The sequence below is a fragment of the Folsomia candida genome, unplaced genomic scaffold (genome assembly GCF_002217175.1).
Source record: "Folsomia candida strain VU population unplaced genomic scaffold, ASM221717v1 Fcan01_Sc007, whole genome shotgun sequence".
NCBI lineage: Eukaryota > Metazoa > Arthropoda > Collembola > Entomobryomorpha > Isotomidae > Folsomia > Folsomia candida.
The window spans coordinates 909,641-929,493 of NW_019091199.1; the positions used below are offsets into that span (position 1 = coordinate 909,641).

General features: G+C 36.3%; 4 protein-coding genes and 1 non-coding gene across 5 annotated transcripts; 3 read left to right on the forward strand and 2 right to left on the reverse strand.

Moving 5' to 3' along the window:
* Nucleotides 1–218: 218 nt before the first annotated feature.
* LOC110852035 (cytochrome P450 4C1) lies at nt 219–2,993 on the reverse strand. Its single transcript, XM_035853691.1, has 11 exons — nt 2,658–2,993; nt 2,445–2,551; nt 2,270–2,360; nt 2,012–2,200; nt 1,853–1,922; nt 1,611–1,758; nt 1,470–1,545; nt 1,138–1,244; nt 981–1,049; nt 726–900; nt 219–634 (listed from the first exon to the last, which is right to left on the reverse strand). Exons 1-11 carry the CDS (start codon nt 2,848–2,850, stop codon nt 294–296), a joined length of 1,566 nt encoding a protein of 521 aa, XP_035709584.1. The 5' UTR covers nt 2,851–2,993; the 3' UTR covers nt 219–293.
* Nucleotides 2,994–3,492: 499 nt separating this feature from the next.
* LOC110851751 (poly [ADP-ribose] polymerase) lies at nt 3,493–9,398 on the forward strand. The gene is made up of 27 exons (XM_022099644.2): nt 3,493–3,650; nt 3,796–3,865; nt 3,929–3,999; nt 4,090–4,231; nt 4,335–4,447; nt 4,518–4,613; nt 4,719–4,733; nt 4,797–4,984; nt 5,076–5,277; nt 5,350–5,432; nt 5,526–5,648; nt 5,721–5,804; nt 5,874–6,037; nt 6,123–6,338; nt 6,589–6,698; nt 6,782–6,888; nt 6,985–7,002; nt 7,082–7,113; nt 7,202–7,344; nt 7,434–7,775; nt 7,868–8,092; nt 8,171–8,290; nt 8,374–8,397; nt 8,482–8,514; nt 8,592–8,695; nt 8,766–8,948; nt 9,042–9,398. Exons 2-27 carry the CDS (start codon nt 3,814–3,816, stop codon nt 9,118–9,120), a joined length of 3,069 nt encoding a protein of 1,022 aa, XP_021955336.1. The 5' UTR covers nt 3,493–3,650; nt 3,796–3,813; the 3' UTR covers nt 9,121–9,398.
* Nucleotides 6,393–6,527, forward strand: LOC118436341. Its single transcript, XR_004835379.1, has one exon.
* Nucleotides 9,399–10,138: 740 nt separating the features above from the next.
* On the reverse strand, nt 10,139–17,499 carry LOC110851697 (squamous cell carcinoma antigen recognized by T-cells 3). The gene is made up of 9 exons (XM_022099573.2): nt 17,188–17,499; nt 13,723–13,960; nt 13,239–13,618; nt 12,616–13,126; nt 12,264–12,518; nt 11,301–11,851; nt 10,925–11,206; nt 10,699–10,844; nt 10,139–10,620 (listed from the first exon to the last, which is right to left on the reverse strand). The coding sequence occupies exons 1-9, from the start codon at nt 17,470–17,472 to the stop codon at nt 10,467–10,469; spliced, it is 2,802 nt and encodes a 933-aa protein (XP_021955265.1). The 5' UTR covers nt 17,473–17,499; the 3' UTR covers nt 10,139–10,466.
* A 208-nt stretch (nt 17,500–17,707) lies between these two features.
* Nucleotides 17,708–19,497, forward strand: LOC110851698 (telomere length and silencing protein 1 homolog). Its single transcript, XM_022099574.2, has 6 exons — nt 17,708–17,861; nt 17,928–18,048; nt 18,149–18,416; nt 18,545–18,656; nt 18,755–18,888; nt 19,110–19,497. Exons 1-6 carry the CDS (start codon nt 17,740–17,742, stop codon nt 19,310–19,312), a joined length of 960 nt encoding a protein of 319 aa, XP_021955266.1. The 5' UTR covers nt 17,708–17,739; the 3' UTR covers nt 19,313–19,497.
* The last annotated feature ends 356 nt before the right edge of the window (nt 19,498–19,853 follow it).

Genomic DNA, 19,853 nt, shown 5'->3' on the forward strand with positions numbered 1-19,853 from the left:
TATGTCTAATGTCTATGCACGGATTTTATCTTGTGCTCAAATCTTTGTACGTGACATTTAGCAGGGACCAATAATCATATTGCTAGACCGATGTTGGAGTTTCCACTCTTAGAGAAAGTAATAAAATTAATGACATTCATTACGTATGTAAATAAATAAATATTTTTTATGTGGAGAAAGTCTTGTATGTATTTGACAAACGACAAGCCATACAAACGTAGTGATTTCTGATTGATTTATTTCATAAGGATGGATCAGTGTAACAATTCAATATAGATAGCGTAGTAGCAAACTTAACGAGAATGAATTTTGACATTTATCCCATTCTCAGAATGTAACACAATATTTGCGGATAACACCAAATCCTCTAATTTTTCACATGATTCTATCCGTAAATTACGGAAAATGGTTGCAAGTAGAATTTTCTCTTCGATCATAGCAAATTTCTGTCCTATGCAATTTCTAGGACCTGCAGAAAATGGAAGGTATGCAAAAGAATTGCGCCCGATCGAGTTTTCGGGTAGAAATCGCTCCGGTTTATAAGCCAATGGGTTAGGGAACACCTCAGGGTCACGGTGCAGTTCGAACGGGAAAAATAATACCAACGTTTTAGGAGGAAGAGTTACCCCTTTCTCTGAAATAATTTTTAAAAAAAGTTCAACCGATGGTGTACAGCAGTTGCCATTATTCTCATTCTGATGGTAAAACTGTATGTATTTAGCTACCAAGCTCTAATTCCGTTACGACGCTGCGACTGGTCATTGGTACAGGGGCAGTAAGTCGCATAGATTCTTTTATGCAACACTCTAAATATTTTAATTTTGACAAGTCGTCAAGTGTCACTGGTCGCATCGCTTCACCTTTACCGAAAACCTCATCCAATTCTTCCTGAAGCTTGACCTGTATAAAATTGCATCATTGCTTAAATTCAAATAATTTGTTACTTAACGTCACACAGTGTGACTCATATTAGGAATTACCTGAACTTCGGGATGATTTCCAATGTGAAATATGGTAAATCCTGCTGCAGTTGCAGTTGTATCATGACCCTGATTATAATTCATACATAATTCCGATACTAAATTGAATCTAACATCGTTAACTTTCACTGGCTAAAACTGCTAAATTGTGTTGTACCCCAAACATGAATGTTTCTGCTTCTTCACGGATCCCTGCATCGTCAAAAGCTTCTCCATTGAGTTGGGCTTCGAACATAAGGTCCAACAACGCTAAACGTGTTTTTCCTTTCGACAAAAGAAACAAATGCCGTTATGATTTATGATTATCTCAGATAATTTATCTGTACTGTTAATTAGTCTTGAAATTCTTAACACATAGATGATAAACCATAAATGATACCACGTTAAGTGGTTGCTGGATAGCAGATACACGTCAAGTTGCGCCACATGCTAAAAGTTGGCGTAACTCATCATTTATGGACCACCTCATATTTAAATATATTTATGTACCACAATTTGATTCAACAGCAGAAAGATTTTTTTCAGATCTATCAGCCAAAAATTGTTTCTTTCTTTCTATAATAACCTGAACAAAATATTACTCATCATCACATTCCACGCATCGATTAAATAAAACCAAGTGCATTTTTATTTATAAATTTTATATTTCACTTCATTTGTAAATGCGTGCAAAATGGTAATTAGCTTTTGTTCCTCCTTTCCATATGAAAACGTGTCCCAAATCAACTTGGATTCTAACCATGGTCTTAGACTTCGGTAAAGTTGAAGCTCTTTCATCCTATGATAATTGGTGACCATAAAATTAGTTAAGCACATAGCAATAATCAACATGCATAATAATTGGATGCATTTCAATAACATCATACGCATACCGACTCAAGGCCCTTATGTATTTTTTTCCATGTTCTGTTTGACTACTCATTTTAACTCCCATCGCTGTCTCTATTTACAAACCAACAAGTCGAAACAATAATAATTTTCTGTATATAAAAGCACTAGAATTATTAATGATTAAGAATGACTTTTTTTACCACAAATGATTTCCAGTGTACACTCCGTAATGAATTGCGCAATATCAAACTTTTCCCCATTTAGAAATTGTTTCTTTAATAGATTGACGAAATTTTTGGCATGATCGTTGAAAATGTCAACAAAATTCTCCAAAATTTTAAAATGGAAAGCTGCAGTTAATATTTTTCTTCGTTGGGACCATTTTTTTCCTAAAAAGTTTGCTATGTACTGATAAAGTCCCTTTTCAATTAGAACACGCATATCAAAAAATATTATACCATTGGAAATAAGCAACCCCTCTCCCAACCAAGGAATAAACTGCTCGTAATCAATTCCCTTTTTAGTTTCCGTTGTTGATGACAGTACTTTCTTTATTAAATTCATTAGGAAACCCGTTCATTATTTAAAGGCTGTAATACTTTGCAAGCACATAATTTGGATAACTTGACTAACCTCCAAATCTTTCGCCCCCGACAACGTCACCATCCAGTAAGAACCTATGCGATATATAACCCTTGGCCCATATTGATTCGTCCACTTTGAAAACTTTAGCAGAATCTCTGAATTTTAAGGGTGTTCCACATACAACAAAAGAAGGTTATTTTCTTATTTTGTACCTGAATTCCGACTAGAATCATGTGTAATAATATATGAATAATGCATTACCACTTGCAGAGCCCAATAATTCGAACGAGTTTCCAATCAGAGGACTTTGCTTTGGTCCAGGAATAACCTTACTCAATTCATGGAACCTTTTGTCTCCCGTGTAAAACACTTTTGTTATGAGAGACACTACTAACACGGTCAGAATTGAAATTAAAGAAAGAAATGGGTTTTCTTGAACCAGATTTAAAATCATTTTGAGCCAACCAAAAAAATAGAGTTGCTATTAAAGAATAATTTTATTTTTTATCAATTTTAATTAAAAGTGAAATGTTAACCAATGGAGAACCGAATGAATATACGAATCATGCAGTTTGTCCAATGACAGCCTTGGCTTAATGCACTTCACTGAGGATGAGACGGACGGAATGATTGACCTTCAGACGACATGCAGCTAGCTTGTTTATGTATGTACATATGTATGTAAATAATTGTAGCGAAAGCATCGTATCATCAATACCCAACCCTACAATTACAATTTAGTAGTCTAGTATTTCCAATATGGTCATATCATATCATTAGACGCTAGATATATGTAGCTTCCTCATTGAAGTTTACTCTTGTTTTATTTATCATCTTCAAAGTCCAATTAATTAAGTTTATTTCTAAGTCGTCACTGAATTATTCGCACAATTAAAATATTTCGATTCAATAATGGGGAGGAGGAAGGGAGATTTAGAGCCAAATAATGTTGTACTCAACTCCACAAATGGATAACTATTTTCATGACAGCGATATGAAACAGAAGTGAACAAAGTGAGTGAGCACGAGGAGGAAATTGTGGCGTCTTGTCTTTGTTTTTGGGAGGCGGGACTTCTTCAGCCCAAAATCGGAACAAGTCTGAACACGACAGAAAGAAAACGCAGTTTTGCTGCTGCCAGTCGTAGTTGGCTGCTCGTTGCTCTCTCGTCGGTACCAATTTGTTTCTTGCTCCTCGTTTTTCAACGGTGGAAAGCTCAGCTCTCGGAATTTTAAAAACTTTAAAACAACTTGAAGGTAGGACTGAAATGTCTGTTGTACATCAATAATTTGAATGTCAACGTTTGTATTCCGTACTAATTTCTACATTTGTATTTAGTAGACAATGAAGACATAGACCGGTTAGTTATATCAATTATAGAAAACACTTGTATTTTTCTAGGCCAAGAATCAAGACGAGATGGCGGAACTTCCTGTGGAACTTCCCTACAGGGCGGAATACGCAAAAACAGGTATATGATACACAATAAGTGACTTGAGTTTTTTATGACACTTCATCTTTACAAATGTTGTAGGCCGAGCAAAGTGTAAAGGTTGCCAATCTTTAATTGATCGGGACGAACTAAAACTTGCAATTATGATCCAGGTAAGAAGTGTTTGGAAACTTATAACACATTACATCACACGCCAAGTATTATAATTATGAATAAACTGTATGATTACTTTATTTCAATAGTCGAGATTTCATGACGGGAAAGACCCTGCGTGGTACCACGCATCGTGTTTTCTGCTAAAGATCCGACCAAAGAGTGTTGGAGATATTGCTCACTTTGAGCAACTTCGTTATAATGATCAAGAAATGTTGAAGAAGAAAATAGGTGAGTGAAATCACCAATTTAAATTTTAACTTCTGGTTCATCTTAAAAACTCAATCATGGAGACTTATCAAAATATACATATATTTTTTTACAAAATCCATAGCTGTTGGTTCAGGGGCTGTTGCTCCAACTGGTAGAGAAAAATTGGCTCTAAAGAAATCAAATTTGAAGGACTTTTCCGTTGCTTACGCTAAATCAGGACAAAGCAAGTGTCAGGTGTGTAAAAAATGATCATATATATGTAAAATCTAAAGTACAAGTCCTTTTATAAATTTTTCTCAATCAGGCTTGTGAAGAGAAAATTCCCAAGGGTGATCTTCGTATTGGAAAGAAAGACTATGAGTCCGATATCGCAGTGATACATTCAAATGGAAATGGAGTGGTACGTGAACGATGCATGAATTTAATTAATTTTCTATTACTTTATTGTTACGCTTTACGCAACAATTGACCGGGTCAAACTAATGGTTTTAATTACATTTTTTAGGATCAGTGGCATCACGTAAATAGATATTTCGATATTTATATTTAGCCACGAAAGAAATAAACTAATGGTTTTACATAGGTAACCTGTTTTGTAAAAATCCGAGAACACCTGGGCTATTTTGAGTCTGGGAAATTACTTCCTGGCTACAGAGATCTGGACAGAGAAGACCAAGATGAAGTGCAGAAACAGCTTCCAGCCATCAAACCACCCAAGGTTAAGGTTCCACCGGCTGCTACAGTGACCACTGCTACTAGTTCTTCAAGCAGGTACAGTATAGTATATTGAATTGATGCTTCTGTTCCGGTAGTGATTCTAAATTATTATACTATTTTTTTATAATTTAATTATATCGATTAGCAAGAGGAAGCTAAATGAGACGCCAGCTGCTGTAGGATCCTCCAAACGTGCGAAAAAAGAAAATGACCCTAAAGAAAATGAACTGAAGGAACAAATGAATCAGTTTTACAGGTATCGAGATTCACTTAAAGATTACGAGAACACTGAGCTAAGGAGGATTTTACGACATAACAAGCAAGAAACTCCAGCAACTGGGACAGAGGTTAGTATAAAAAACGATCATATATATGTAAAATCTAAAGTAAAAGTCCATTTATAAATTTGTATCAATTAGATGTTGGATATGATTTCCGACATTATGACCTTTGGAGCAACACAACCTTGTCCCAAGTGCAAAACTGGACAGTTTGTATTTAGGTAGTTTAATAAGCTTGAGTGGTCATCACTCGGATAATTACAATAATGCGTAACAATTTTGTCCATCTACAATATTGTGTTATGATCTGGTAGGAGTGGAATTGGTTATCAATGTATCGGAGATTTGAATGAATTTACAAAATGCTTGAACGTCACCGATGATCCGGAACGAATTCCTTTTAAAATTCCAAAGGACTTTCGCGAAATTCAGCCATTGTATGTAAATACGATTAAGTAGTATAATAGTATTTACTGTTGTATTTAATTGCCCGTCATTTTCTTGCCTAGCAAATCCTACAAATTCAAACCTCAGAAAAGAATTATTCAGAAATTAGCTCCCAGTGCTTATGTTGCATCCGGCGCAGGGAAATCGTAAGTTTGAGTTACTTCTATAATTAATAATTTGTCTATTATGATGGATAACATGCCTCATGTTTATAGAAAACCGAAACTGGTGAAGTTGCCACTGAAGAATTTTTGTTTTCTGGTGTCTTGTACTGCTGATAAAAACAAAGTGGAACAATGGACAAAGAAGATCATTGAATGTGGAGGCGAGGTTGTTTCGAGGGGCACCACGAAAGTAGCAGCCTTGATAACCACTCAAGGTCAGTTAGATGAAACTTGTGAAATAAAATCTAACTCTTTCGGGTATATATTACATCATTTCGATTTATTAATAATTTTGTATAGATGAAATGACCTCGATGAAGTCTTCAGCCGCGAAATACGCTGAAAAAAAAGCGATTCCAGTTGTGAAAGGGGATTTCGTGGATTCTATTAATGAATTGAACTATAACCTGGCTGCAGAGATGAACAAGAATTTAATTTGCAACTGGATTACTGATGTTACTCCTTGGTTGCGGTCAAAAAACGGGGACTATGAACAAACTCGTACTGAAGGAAAAAGTTGGTGCATTTAAGTTCTATTAACCCATCCTGTTAACCCATCATGACTAGAAATGGGAAATATTGATACACGATAACTGCAAAAAGTTAATTAGTTACTCGTCACAAAGTTTCCCTAAATTAAGTTTGCCTTCTGATGACCGTAGTAGTTATAGTACAGCCCTGCGGACAGATACGGGGCATATATGTTCTTAATCTACTTCTATTTATTGTGAATGCACTATATTTATATATATCTTTTGTTGCATAGTGGCCAAGGACAAGTATGAAAAGAAGGAGACCTCTGTGAGACTCAAAATGAAGGGTGGTGCTGTGGTTGACCCTGATAGCCAGCTGGAGGACGTTGCTCACGTTATGAAGGTATATATACTATTAAATATTACAAATTATTTATTTAGTTAAGGTAGCTATAATAATTATCCTTTCTTGATGATTATTACAAGGACGAACAAAACGCGTTTTACAACTGTGTTTTAAACGCTACGAGCATTGAGAACAACAAGAATTCCTACTATAAACAGCAGATCATTGAATCCGATATTGGACATCGGTAATTCATCATATTGTCAATTTATTTCTTACTTTAGTCATTCTTGATATCTAGAGAACTACAACTAACGATAAACAAATTATCTCTTTTGTTTAGGTACTGGGTATTCCAAAGGTAAATTGAGCAAGTGTTTAAACTAAATATATAATTTGTAATTGTAATACGTAATGTGTGATTTGTAATACCTAAATAGTTGGGGAAGGATCGGGACGGTTATTGGAGGAAGTAAGCATTTTTTTACTTGTTTGAAAGAGGAAAGCAAAACAAGAAGATTCCACAAGACTGACTTGAAATTATTATTTTTTTTGTGTAGATAAATTACATGAGGACATCTCGAAGCATGAGGCAATTGATATTTTTTGCAAAAAGTTCTTCGAGAAGAGTGGTAATAAGTGGGGGAAACCCTTCACAAAAAAGCCGGGCTGTTATACAATGCTTGAATTGGATTATGGTGAGGTATGTACAATACCAGACTTGATTAGTTAATCGTATATTACTAGTTGAATATGTATAATATTTTGCTTAACTTGCTATTTCAATTATAGAAGGAACACTTGAAACTCAGACCGAGTGCAACGGAATCGACTCTTCCACTCCCAGTTCAAGAACTGGTTAGTCTGATCTTTGATGTTGAAAGGATGAAGCAAGCCATGCTCGAGTTCGAACTGAACTTGGAGGAGATGCCTCTGGGAAAAATTAGCCGAAATCAAATTCTTGGGGCCTACAGCGCGTTGAGCGAAGCTTCTGCAGCAATTGACAAGGCTGCAAGTGGGGACGAGGCCAGCACTGAAATCATTCGAGACGTTACAAATCGTTTCTACACTATGATTCCACATAACTTTGGGGCAAGAAAGCCACCAATGTTGGATAATGATGCTCTTGTTAAGGTAGTAGATTTTTTTGTTTGTAACTCGTCTGTCGTTCACTTGTAGGGTACACGGAACGGAATGAAACATATTAATGAGCAATTGTTTTATAGACTAAACTTGAAATGTTGGAAAGTCTTTTGGAGATCGAACTGGCTTACGATATGTTGCTTGAAGGCGATAAAGGAGGAGAATCTTCAATTGATTCTCATTACAAGACTCTTGCAGCAGCAATTGACCCTCTTGAATCTGGTTCTGAAGAATACGCTATGCTTGAAAAATATCTGAAAAACACTCATGCTGACACACATTCAACATACAGTTTGGACGTGGAACATGTAAGGAAAATGATGCATTTTGATGGATGGACGAATACGGTAATGTAATGGTGTGAATGTTGTCCGTTTCTCTCGTAGATCTTCAAAGTGAATCGAGATGGAGAACGTCGACGATATCGACCATTTGAACAAATGGATAACAGGAAACTCCTGTGGCACGGATCTCGAATCACAAATTTTGCAGGAATTTTGTCTCAGGTACAAAATTGTCCCCTTCACTCATTGTGACTTATTGTATTACTAGTTTGTATTAATATTCAATTAATTTTATTTTGTTACAGGGCTTGAGAATTGCACCACCAGAGGTACTAAAGATTTACAATAATTTATAATAATTGGTAAAAAAAAACTATACATATCGCAATATATTCATTTCGTTTGATTGTTAGGCCCCAGTTACTGGCTATATGTTTGGAAAAGGGGTAAGTATAATATTATTGTGTTTGCATTCTATTTTAGTATGTTTGAAAAGGGTAAAACTAAGCAAACGTTTTGGCAGGTTTACTTTGCTGATATGGTGAGCAAATCGTCTAATTATTGCCATCCATCACGCGACAACACTTCGGGGCTTTTGCTATTATGCGAAGTAGCATTGGGCAACATGTGAGTATAATTTATATCATTTATTCGAAGCCAAATTTGAAAAAACACTGTTTTGTGTTGTTTTTTGCAGGCATGAACTCAAGCGAGCAAATGACAACTTGTGCAAAGCCCCCAAGAATTTTCAGAGCGTAAAGGGCTGCGGTCAAACCCATCCAAATCCAGCGGAAAGCGTGACACTTCCCAGCGGAGTGGAAGTCCCACTTGGAAAACCGATTCCTTCAAGCATTAAAAACAGTGACTTGCTTTACAACGAGTAAGTTCAAACTCAAAACTCTCATTTGAACAAATGCATCATTAAATTGCTGTTAATTTTTACTTGACGCTTCTTTGTATTATTTTTCAATAGGTACATTGTCTACGATACAGCGCAAGTCAATATTCGATACCTCTTGAAGGTTAACTTCAACTTTGGTGGACGGCGCTAATCTTCACACATCTCTTCAATTTGACTTTTTTCAATACCTTAGATTTTAGTTTTCCTGTTATAACTTCTTCAAGATTTCGTACGTATAAGAAGAATTGCTTACTTTAATTTATCAGTCTTTGTTTACGTGTTGAAATAGATCTGTATTTGAATTTCCTACATGGAAGAATCTTACATATATTTATTAGTACAAAATTCAGCAACATTGAGTGGTTGATTTTGATGAATTTTTAGCCAATGACTGGCAAGGTAATAAACTATTAATCCCACCAAATATAATTATTCTCTCAACTAAGTAATGTTTTTATTTCTGGGCATAAATTGTAAATGCATATTATATCGAATCATGAACTCAATTGATCGTGCAGTATCTAAACATAATAGTATGCTTCAGAAGGTTGTTGGTAGTAGTAGTAGCTCTTGACGTAGTCTCGATAAACGGGGGTGCCCACGACGACGTAGGATTTGTAGACCGTGTCATACAGTCCCTTATCCGCAACGACGATATAACGTCCAGTCCGACCCTCTTTCACATCACTGCCTGCATTGCACATTAAATATACAACTCGAAAATCAATTAACTATACATACAAATAGTTTACTTGCCTTGAGCGACGACCATGAGAGTCAAGAGACCCTGAAAATATAAAGTTGCACCAGAAAAATATTCAAAAACGGGCAGGAACGTGAAACATGTAGTTTTGGGTGGGTTGACTTATTGCAACTTACCAGAAACAAAATGACCTTCATTGTGATTGTGTAGTTGTTTACGATATTGTGTCTGAAATATCAGGTGGATGCTATAGGATGCTTCTGTGATCAAACGATGCAACTTTCGGCCTTTTATTTGGAACAGACCAGTTGTTAACGAACCAATCAAAACATCATTAAGGAGACAAATAACAAGTAATCCCTAATCTGTCTTGACCAGTCTGCGTTACAACTAAATTACTTGCAACTGATGATAAAGAAGTAATTAACCTAACGTCGACCTCACCATATCTGCTCAAAGTCTAGAGTTGTGATGTTATTTTTTGTTATTATTTTTATTCAAATAATATGTTAGGATGATATTTCAGACTGTTTAACAATTGGCAATATTGTAGTAAAGCTATAACAAAATATTATGTATTATTAAGCTAAAGGCAGTACATACATATCAACAGTCAATAAGAATGTCATAATTGACTGAATAAAGAGTTTAAACCTAAATATGGTTAGATTCATGTTTGGTACTAATAATAGATTGGACAGGTAAATAGGTAATGAATTATTGTTAAGTTCAATAAATTATTACGTGTAAATTATTACACCTATTAATAATTAAGTAAGTAGTCATTTATTGAACTATTTTTTCATGAAGAGTTTTCGAAAGTCATCATTACTTTTAGGAGCAGTAGGCGGAGGGTTAGTTGTTAAGTCAGCAGTGGGAGCATCAGATTTCGGATGAACTTGCAGTGATCTTGGTACAAAGACGTTTCTTTCCCGTCGCTGCAGCGGGCTGCCAAAATATAATCAGTCAATTTCAGTATTTCATAATATAAAATCGAGTTCAGTAGTTCATATTCAAGTAACTCACTCTGTCGTCGCTGTCGCCTTAGAAAAGTAGGAGGGTTGAATTGACTTCCCTTCGTTTTTCGCCGGGGGATTGCTTATAGACACCGAAATAGTTCGGCCATCAATAACCGACCCATCAGTCTTTAGTATTGCTGCTGCCGCATGGCTCTGCAATGATTAAACAGATTTATTTACACAAAACTCTTATACTTTGATGAATGGCATTAATAATGATGAAGTTCCATTACAGCGTTTTCAAATTCCAAGTATGCAATTCCTTTTGAGCGGCCGGTTCGGTTCGCAACTAGTCGACAATCTTTCAAAGCTCCAAACTCAGCAAACAATTTCCGTAAATCTTCTTGCGACATGGAAAATGGCAACCCCTTCACAAACAGCTTGTTCTTTTCCAATGCTGTGGAGTATTTGAATTGAACTTGACGAGTGTTTTTGTCAGGATCACATTTCGAAACAAACACTGGTCGACCTTCTAACGGTTTGCGGTCCATTTTGAGTGCATTTGCATGTGATTCCTGCAAATTAAAAAAATAATAAAATGGTAACTTATAATATTAGTGGCTTCCATTTTTTCCAATGCAATATCTGAATTGCATAGTATTTACCCACCAGTTTTTCAAATACGACGTAGCCAAAACCCTTGGATCTTAATTTAAAGTCCTTGACTAGTCTGACTTCCTCGACAGTGCCAACTTCCGAAAAAAATCCCTTGATCATGCTTTCGTCGGCAGAGAAGTGCAAGTTGCTTACAAATACGGTGCGGTTATCTTTAGAGGAGTCGTGTTTTACTGGACCTGGAGGTGGTTGTTCAGTCTTCGCAGAATCATTCGAAGAACTCTTCACGAATTTTGGTTTTGGAACCGCAGGCATCTTAAACATGTTGTCTAATCCATCCACCGTGTCAAATATTGGTGTAGGTTTCTCTCTTTTTGGAGGCACAGCATTGTTTAGCATCTCATCAGATTGTTGCCATTTCCTTTTTTTGTTCTTCCCTTGCTCATTGTTTTGTCTATAGTCCTTTTGTCCATAATTCTTATTAGTATAATTCTGGCCCGGATTCGGATATACCATATTTTCCAGCGCTTTAGAAATTTTTGCTTCCGCGACGGATTGAGAGATCAGGTCTCCATAATCTCGTTCAAAATTCAGCCAAAAATCAGCTAAAAAGTTTAATACAACTATTATTTTTACAGTCCAAAATAAATAAGAATGGCAGACATTTTTGTGCAAAGGTTCATCACATAAATGTCATTATCAGAGGAGAGGGATGATCAACACGAGTAAGGATTGATAAATAAATAAAAATATGCGCTCTCTGGTCATTATAAATGTGACCATTCGTTTCGTTATAGTATAGGAAATATTTGGAACAATTTTTAAATAAGTATGTAGGGAAGCGAACTAGAAATGGTAAAACATATTCGATTTTCTACAGGAAATTGATTGTGAAAGGCAAAGAATGTACTTGGGAATTAAATTTTTGTTGATTTTGCCTCCACCTTAGGCAAATTGAAAAAAAATCGCAAAAAAATAAATGTCATGAATTGTCATGAAATAAAAAATATCTCTCACCAACAGATTGTGGGTCATCCTGAATTTGCAACATTGCTCTCCCAAGTTCTGCTCTTACTCTCTTTACGTCAGCCCCGTATTTAATTTCGAGCGTAAGGTACTGTGCCCATACTCGGTAATATTGTCCATATCCACGATTAAAAATGGCTTTCCACATTTCTCGAATTTCGCCTGTCATTCCTTTAATTAAATTACTCTCGAAGCGGGCCTGGAATTGTAGAATTTGGCTGATGAAATCGTTGGGCTCCTGTACCACTAGAAGATCAGAGATGTGTATATATTTAGACTAAAGTAACCTTGTCGTACAATGATAAAAATGTTTATAAAATAGTAAACGTTAAAAGAAACATACATTGAAGAAGGTGAGTTTCCGCAGCGGTAAAAGTTTTTCGCAAAATCTCTACTTTTTTCGGATCCAACGATTTTTCGTAGTCAATTCTTCTTCTAAGGAATTCCAAATACTTCAACCACAAGGTGCCAGCTTGATCTCCAGTTCCACAATAAGTTAGTGCCTTTTCAAACACGGTTTTCATCTTATCAAATCGCTGGCCATCATCATACTCAATACTTTCATCGATAGGAATAAATGTTTCCACCGCCCATAAATACTTTAACCAGACGGTCAAAGTCCAGGAGCAATTTCTTACTGCGCGTTCACATATGTCCATTATAAGATCTGGAATTTTGAGATCTTTGGTCAAGTAGTCAATGTAGTCCAACCACAACTGAGCATCTAGTGGCGAGTCCGTAATGGCACGTTCGTAGAGACATTGAATTCGAGCAGGGTTACTTTTGAATTTCTGTTCTTGTGCAATGTAATCATTGTAAATCGAGGATTTTTGAGAACCTTCTGAGGTTTGCACCTAGCAAGTTATACAATATAATTTTTATTTTTTAGATAAGTATTTTATATATTTAACCCCTAAATATGTGTATATCGAGACACTCTTTAACAGTTACCAGTTTAAAACATACCAGTTTCGCCTCCCAACTTTCCAAGTATTTCAGTCTGTCCAACGCTTTCTTGTATGCACTTTCGACATTTTCATCAATGTCGATTTTGTTCTTTAGCAAGTTGAATGTGTTCTTCATGCCCAGCAAGGGAACGGCAAGTTGTCGCTTGCAAAGCGCAATGAATCGCTTTTCCTGTTCCAACTGTTGTTCTTCCGTGACCATTGTTGCCAATAAAGCTGCCTCGAAATCTCGGTAGGTATCCCAAATCAACGAACCCATTGCCACATTCAATCCACAGCATCCTAAAGCTCTTTCAAAGACATCCCTGCACCTAACAACACCGTTCTCTTCATTCATGTTGCTCAAACAAAGGTTTATGTACTCCAACCATACTTCTACAGCTGGAATAATTTAAAAAAGTACCGGTTACAAAGGATGAATAAATTTAAATAATTAATTAATTGCTTAGTTTGTAAATATATTTCGAAATTCAAAGTCAACTTACATGTGTAATCCTTGACAGCCCTCTCCATCAACGTAAAAACGTATTCCTTCTCTTCGTCGGTGGCAACTGACAACATTTTCTGCTCATCTTGAAGCCATTCAATCCAAAGTGTTGGGCTCAACGGATATATCACGTTCATTTTCTCTCGAGCGCTACGTAGCTTGTCCAGCTCTCCAAGGCCCTTTAGAATCCGGATCTTCTCCAGATATAAGTCATACGAGTATGGCTCAGATGCCAACTACACACAATCAAGATTTAAACAAGGCATTCTAATTTTATAAAGTTATAAAATAGTTTCTTGCAATTTTCATAAAAAATCGAATACGAGCTTAAAAAGTATCATGCGCATTTCATTTCTTAATCTTAATCCTTTCCTCCATCCTTATTATAAAATCATTCAATAATACATGAGACTATGCAAAAGAGCAGCAAACTTGGTATATATATAACCAACAAATACTGTGACTGCGTATGAAAGTGACTTTAACTTTGGAAAAACAAAGATAGATAAGCAGTCAAAAGCCAGGTTTGTTGTTTGTTATTTATTTCACCGTGTTTACTGATGAAACTTTTTTCTAGATAACAAGCGAGATCCACACGAGAGATGTACAAAAAAATCTGTACACGTTGTTCTAATCTAACTGCAATGTTCATTTGGCTCTGCCATACTTCATTTTTGTTCAATATTACTTTATATTTACTTTGTGAGACAAGTCTTAATTTCTAATTTGATTTAGCTACCGTGAAGTATGAATAGCCGGACGAATGGGTAATCAATATATATTTTTGTGGTTCCTTTTCGTACATCTCGTACTGGAATTTTCACCAGCGTTAGCTGCCAGTGAACCAACTGAGAATCCAATAATCCAAGTTGTTAGCCATGTGGAGTTGAGGGGACAATCTCAAAAACAAGGCAGTGTGATATCTACGACGGCTTATGCTCAAGGTCCCAGCACAGATGCTCCTATTTGGTCTACAAATGGAAGGCAAGATGACAAGAACCCCACAATGGATAACAGCCTGGAAGGAGAATTGACTGGCTTGCCCATAAACAAATCCGAGATAATTGGTTCAGATTCTAACATTGAGATGTCCACGTTAGCGGATGGTACCACATCAATAACCACAGAGAGCATCATTGTTGTAACGTCAACGCCAAAGCCCGAGCCAAGCAGCTCAACAGTTGATCTCCACACTTCCAAGCCAACACGTAGTTCAAACCAAGACCAGGTTAGTGTTCAGCCAATTATTACTACAAATCCTAATGGAGGAGGAACGTCAACTATGTTGTTCCGACAAAGTTCGCCAATAATGCAAATGTCATCGCAACCTTGGAAAACTTCACCCGGTGAACCAAGGACTAGAGAGACGGAGGCGACTAGTGTTACAAATTCTGTACCGAAAGCAACTAGTAATTCGAATAAGGATTCTCATGAGACAAGTACATTCTCTCTTGTTGATGCTACTGATGCTACTACTAACGTGATAAGTACTACATCCGTGAGGGATACGAGTCTGTCTTCCCATCAAAATTCAAAAAGTAGTAGCGACGCGACTACAATGACTGAAACAAATGAGCTATCAGATCCACTTACTGATGAAACAAATCCAACGGTAAATGATAAATTGTTAAGATCATCTTCAAAACCACTAACGTCCAACACAATAAGTCAGAAATGGGACACTTCAACAAAATCAACCACCTCAACAAGAAAAATCGTTTATAAATCTACTACATCTTTACAACCACGGCGAAGTATGACCACAACAGAAACCACGAATCCAAGAAGAACAATAAATCACATCTCCACAATGTCCCAAAAACAGACGACCACTCCAAGCATGATTCAAGTCACAAACGAGCATCCTATTGCGACACCTTCGACTTCCACTGAAGGGTCATCCTCAATTTCAAAATCTACATCTAATACTAAGCCTAGACAAAGTACTTATATATTAAATACCACAATGGCGACACAAAACACGGCTACATATTTGAATAGAAATGGAAACTCTACATCGTCTACAAAATTTCCAGCAACATCAAGATCATCATATTCTACAACGCCATCAACATCAACATCCACGTCAGCAAAATTCACAACTTCTTCACAACTAAACTCATCGCCAAATACATTTACTCACAATATGGCGTCCACCACGCATAACCAATTCAGTACAGCAGTTCCATCCTCGACAATTAAATTAAATACGGTGAAGCAAGACACTTTGAATTTGACACAACATACGACTGCGAGTGGTGATGAAACAATCAGCACAAATGAGGAAATGGTGACCTTTTCTGACAGAAACCGAGAATCATCTCCCACTCCTCCTTCACATAGTCAGCAGCTCAACAATTACTCAAGTAACGCTAAAATTGAAACAACTTTATCCGTTACATCACACACAATTTCGACACAAGAAAGTATTCAAAACCAAACTGAACAACAGGGTGACAAGATTACAGATAAGATGCATGAATATTCTCACCACGCTCATCATCACACATCTGAAAATTCAATCAAAAATGATAATCGACATCGTCACAATCATAGCGACGAACCTTCTTATTCATGGACAACAACTTTGGACCCATCATCACATGTTGTCGACAATTGGAATTTGTCCCAGTATACAGCCTGCGCCCGACTAAGTGGAGATATTCACCTGGAATCTGTAGATAAGAAGTACAATCCCGTGTTTCCTTTTCCCAAAAAAGTGCACAAAAATATTGTAGATAAACTATTGGGCAACTGCTCCAATAACGTGGCGTCGTTTGAATTCCAGTTTCCAGCCGACAATGAGAACACAAGAATTTTTCCAATGAAGGGACAAGTTATGGACTACAGAGCCATTCTCAAGTTTGAAGTTGTAATAGAGACAACTGACGACAACAAACGTTATATTACCGTAAAAGAGACGCGATTTCAATTGGATGCCTTTTCATGGCATTTCAATTTCACCAAAGTTCACTCTGCCATCAGCCTTGTCTGCGATAAATATTATTGCACCAATGAATTTCATCAAAATCTAAGATTGAAAATTGTCCGATTCGATCTTAAACTTGAGATTTTCAACGGCCATCAATATTCGCAAATTTTACTCTACGAAAAAAATGAAAGTCTGCATAATTTGAGTTTACCAAATGAAGATGTGAATTATGGAAATAACTCTAGCACGACAAACATTATCGTAATTTCCATTTTCTTTATAACAATATCGGTGATGACAACCATGATATTCGTCATGCGTCGGTACAAACGTAGAGTTGGGTATGAAAGATTAGAATGATTGATATACATAATACTATTCTACACATTTTATAAATTGAAAAGTAGAGTGTAAGCAGCATTTATAATTAAATCGGTTGAACACCACCACTACTATTAGTGCAAATAGCGGTACACCTAGGAAAATTTGTAACTCACTGAATAGTAATTCAATAAATTATGCTATGCATACCTTGTTATTAACAACATCCAATTCAGATTGTAATACTTCTTCATCCACATCCATATCTTCTTCTGCATCGCCTTCGCCACTGTCGTCATCATCATCGTCCTCATCAGCACCAGCGCTGGCGAAAAAGCTGGCAGCTCCAGCCCGTTGGTGTCCCCCGAGGGAAATTCCCCCTTCCCCGCCTAAGCTGCCGGCTCCAGGTGTTCCTTCTCCCACCGACTCTTCGTCTGACGAACCTTCCTCCGAAGAATCAGCCAACAATTGGTCTTCGTCCAAATCGCTGCTCATCTTCCCTAACTAATTGATGAGAACAATTGACAAATTGAAATAATTTTTTTCTAAACAAAACACAAAAATCTCAAAGACAAAAAATATCAACGTCGTCGTTTGTTGAATTCCATGTGGCTCCGAACTTCCGCCAAATCTTAATAATCCCCACGGCACATTATATTCAGGCTGATAAATAAATGCACCAGTGAATTAATTTTGGTCTAAACTAATCGACAAATTTTAATTAATTGTAAAACTAGTTGAACACTCTCAAATTAATTCAAAATGTCAACAGAGGAGCCAGATCAAAATATTGTAATGTTTAAAAGGAAATCCAAAAAGAACCTCAGACAAAGACGAACAGAGGAGGACGAAGCTGCCGAGAATCTTGAAGATGCAGATTTGACGTATGTATGCGAATTTAAATGTCTAATATTATTTTGTTATGTAAATTTGGATCATTTGGGTATCAGGGAAAAGGTGGAGTTGTACAAAGAGCTGAGGAAATTACGAGAAAAGAAGAGTGGAACAAGCCATGTTACACTAGCGCTTGGAAAAAAGACGAATATGGAAGAAGAGATTATCACTTCAAACGTAATTAATGAATGATTAATTATTTCACATGTTTGGTTTAGAGCAAATAAGTATTTGTCATCGTATTCATTGCCTAATTATGGTGTATGGCATCGTTTAGACGGACCCATTTAAATCTGGAACTGGAGGAATGGTGGACATGGCTGCTCTCAATAGTGGAAAGTATAGTATGGACACTGATGACGCGTATGCGACTGGAATTGGAACACAGTTTTCTGCAGAGACAAACACCAGGGATGAAGATGCAGAAATGTTAAAGTATATCGAAAATAAGCTGCAAGAATATAAAAAATCCACAGCAAAGGGAGGATCTAGTGCATATGATGATGCCACTCTAATTGCAAAATTTCTCAGTCCTGAAGAAGCTGGTTAGTATATTTATTGCATTACTTTAAGATTTCAAAGTTAGTATCTAATTGGATAATCGTTTGAGTATGTTAATCGGTGAAGCAATTTATGATTTTGTGATGTAATACCGTTGTGCAATATGTTACAGCCTTGTTAGCCGTCCCTGAACACCTAAGAAAATCCACGGGATCGAACAAATCAGAGGAAATGTTAAGTAACCAAATGTTGAGCGGAATACCTGAAATTGATTTAGGAATAGAGTATGTGAATTTTAATTGTTTTTAAGTGTTTAATTTAGTATTAAATATACAAAAATCACAAAGGATCCTCATTATCTTTTCGCTTGTTCTCTTTCCAGAGTTAAGATAAAAAATATTGAAGCAACAGAAGAAGCCAAGCAAAAAATTATCCGTGACAGAATGAGTAAAAAAGAAATGCCATCTCATTTTGTTCCTACAAACATGGCAGTGAATTTCGTGCAACATAACCGATGTAAGTATGAAAAAACACTATTCTATATTCTGGCTTGTGTCCTGTGCATCTAACAAAGAATTCCCTGTCAGTTAAACTCAGGATAAGTAAACGTTGTTGAAGCAAAATGGAATTTGTAAATGCATATTTGTGACTAGTTGACGAAAGAGATTTAAGATTTGGAAGAATTGCGTTCACGCGTCGTATGTACATAAATACCAAATTTTTTGTTCACTTTGCAGTTAATATTGAAGACCCAACGGGATCGGCTGCTAAAAGGCCAAAAAAAGAGAAGGAGCCTGAAAAGCCAAAAAAGGTTGTTGTTGTGGTTGGAGCTCAGCCTGAAGAAGTTGGAACTGAGTCTGTACAAAAAGAAAAAGGGACTGAGAAGGCGTCAGACGATTTTCATTTTGAAAAATTTAAAAAGCAGTTTCGAAGATTTTAAGTTAAGTGATTTTCAAAGATTTTAGGTATAAGCAAATTATTATGTTTTTTTACCACCGATTAACGCATACTATTATACACAATATTATAAAGGGTTGTTGTACTTCTTGATAGCTAATTAAGAGAATTTGAGAAACACGGTAAAAAATTATACGAAATAAATATATAAGTATTATACTATTTTAATTCTACATGTATAAGGCTTTATTTCATTGTCTTTGTCATGTCAGACTTAGAACTTGAGATGTGCACATATTTGGAATAGTAATTTAGAGGTCGAGCGAGGGGCAAGGTTTCCGTTAATCTGGCTTCCGTTTCCTGTCTTCCGAGTTCAGCTGCTTAACGTCAATGTCATGCACAAGATTAGTACACTGCTTTTTGAACTGACAACATTTCCCATTTACGAGAAAATTCAAAACCCTATTGCATGGATTAGAAAATGGAGGGGAAAATAGAACATTATAAGATCATGGGTGGATTATAGGTACCCGGTTAGATTTTAATTTTAAGACGACAAGAATGATAATATTTTAGAAAAAACG

What these genes read in the sequence shown, in the direction of transcription:
- LOC110852035 (XM_035853691.1), bottom strand. Translation starts at nt 2,850, where the DNA reads ATGATTTTAAATCTGGTTCAAGAAAACCCATTTCTTTCTTTAATTTCA. An exon ending in ATTATTGGGCTCTGCAAGTG is followed by an intron (nt 2,552 to 2,657) that starts GTAATGCATTAT and finishes CTTAAAATTCAG; the next exon opens with AGATTCTGCTAAAGTTTTCA. An exon ending in TACATAAGGGCCTTGAGTCG is followed by an intron (nt 1,759 to 1,852) that starts GTATGCGTATGA and finishes CAATTATCATAG; the next exon opens with GATGAAAGAGCTTCAACTTT.
- LOC110851698 (XM_022099574.2), top strand. Translation starts at nt 17,740, where the DNA reads ATGTCAACAGAGGAGCCAGATCAAAATATTGTAATGTTTAAAAGGAAA. An exon ending in AAGAGATTATCACTTCAAAC is followed by an intron (nt 18,049 to 18,148) that starts GTAATTAATGAA and finishes GGCATCGTTTAG; the next exon opens with ACGGACCCATTTAAATCTGG. An exon ending in TTTCGTGCAACATAACCGAT is followed by an intron (nt 18,889 to 19,109) that starts GTAAGTATGAAA and finishes TTCACTTTGCAG; the next exon opens with TTAATATTGAAGACCCAACG.
- LOC110851697 (XM_022099573.2), bottom strand. Translation starts at nt 17,472, where the DNA reads ATGAGCAGCGATTTGGACGAAGACCAATTGTTGGCTGATTCTTCGGAG. An exon ending in GGCTGTCAAGGATTACACAT is followed by an intron (nt 13,619 to 13,722) that starts GTAAGTTGACTT and finishes AAATTATTCCAG; the next exon opens with CTGTAGAAGTATGGTTGGAG. An exon ending in ACTTGGAATTTGAAAACGCT is followed by an intron (nt 10,845 to 10,924) that starts GTAATGGAACTT and finishes TAATCATTGCAG; the next exon opens with AGCCATGCGGCAGCAGCAAT.
- LOC110851751 (XM_022099644.2), top strand. Translation starts at nt 3,814, where the DNA reads ATGGCGGAACTTCCTGTGGAACTTCCCTACAGGGCGGAATACGCAAAA. An exon ending in CAGGACAAAGCAAGTGTCAG is followed by an intron (nt 4,448 to 4,517) that starts GTGTGTAAAAAA and finishes TTTCTCAATCAG; the next exon opens with GCTTGTGAAGAGAAAATTCC. An exon ending in TTGCAGGAATTTTGTCTCAG is followed by an intron (nt 8,291 to 8,373) that starts GTACAAAATTGT and finishes ATTTTGTTACAG; the next exon opens with GGCTTGAGAATTGCACCACC.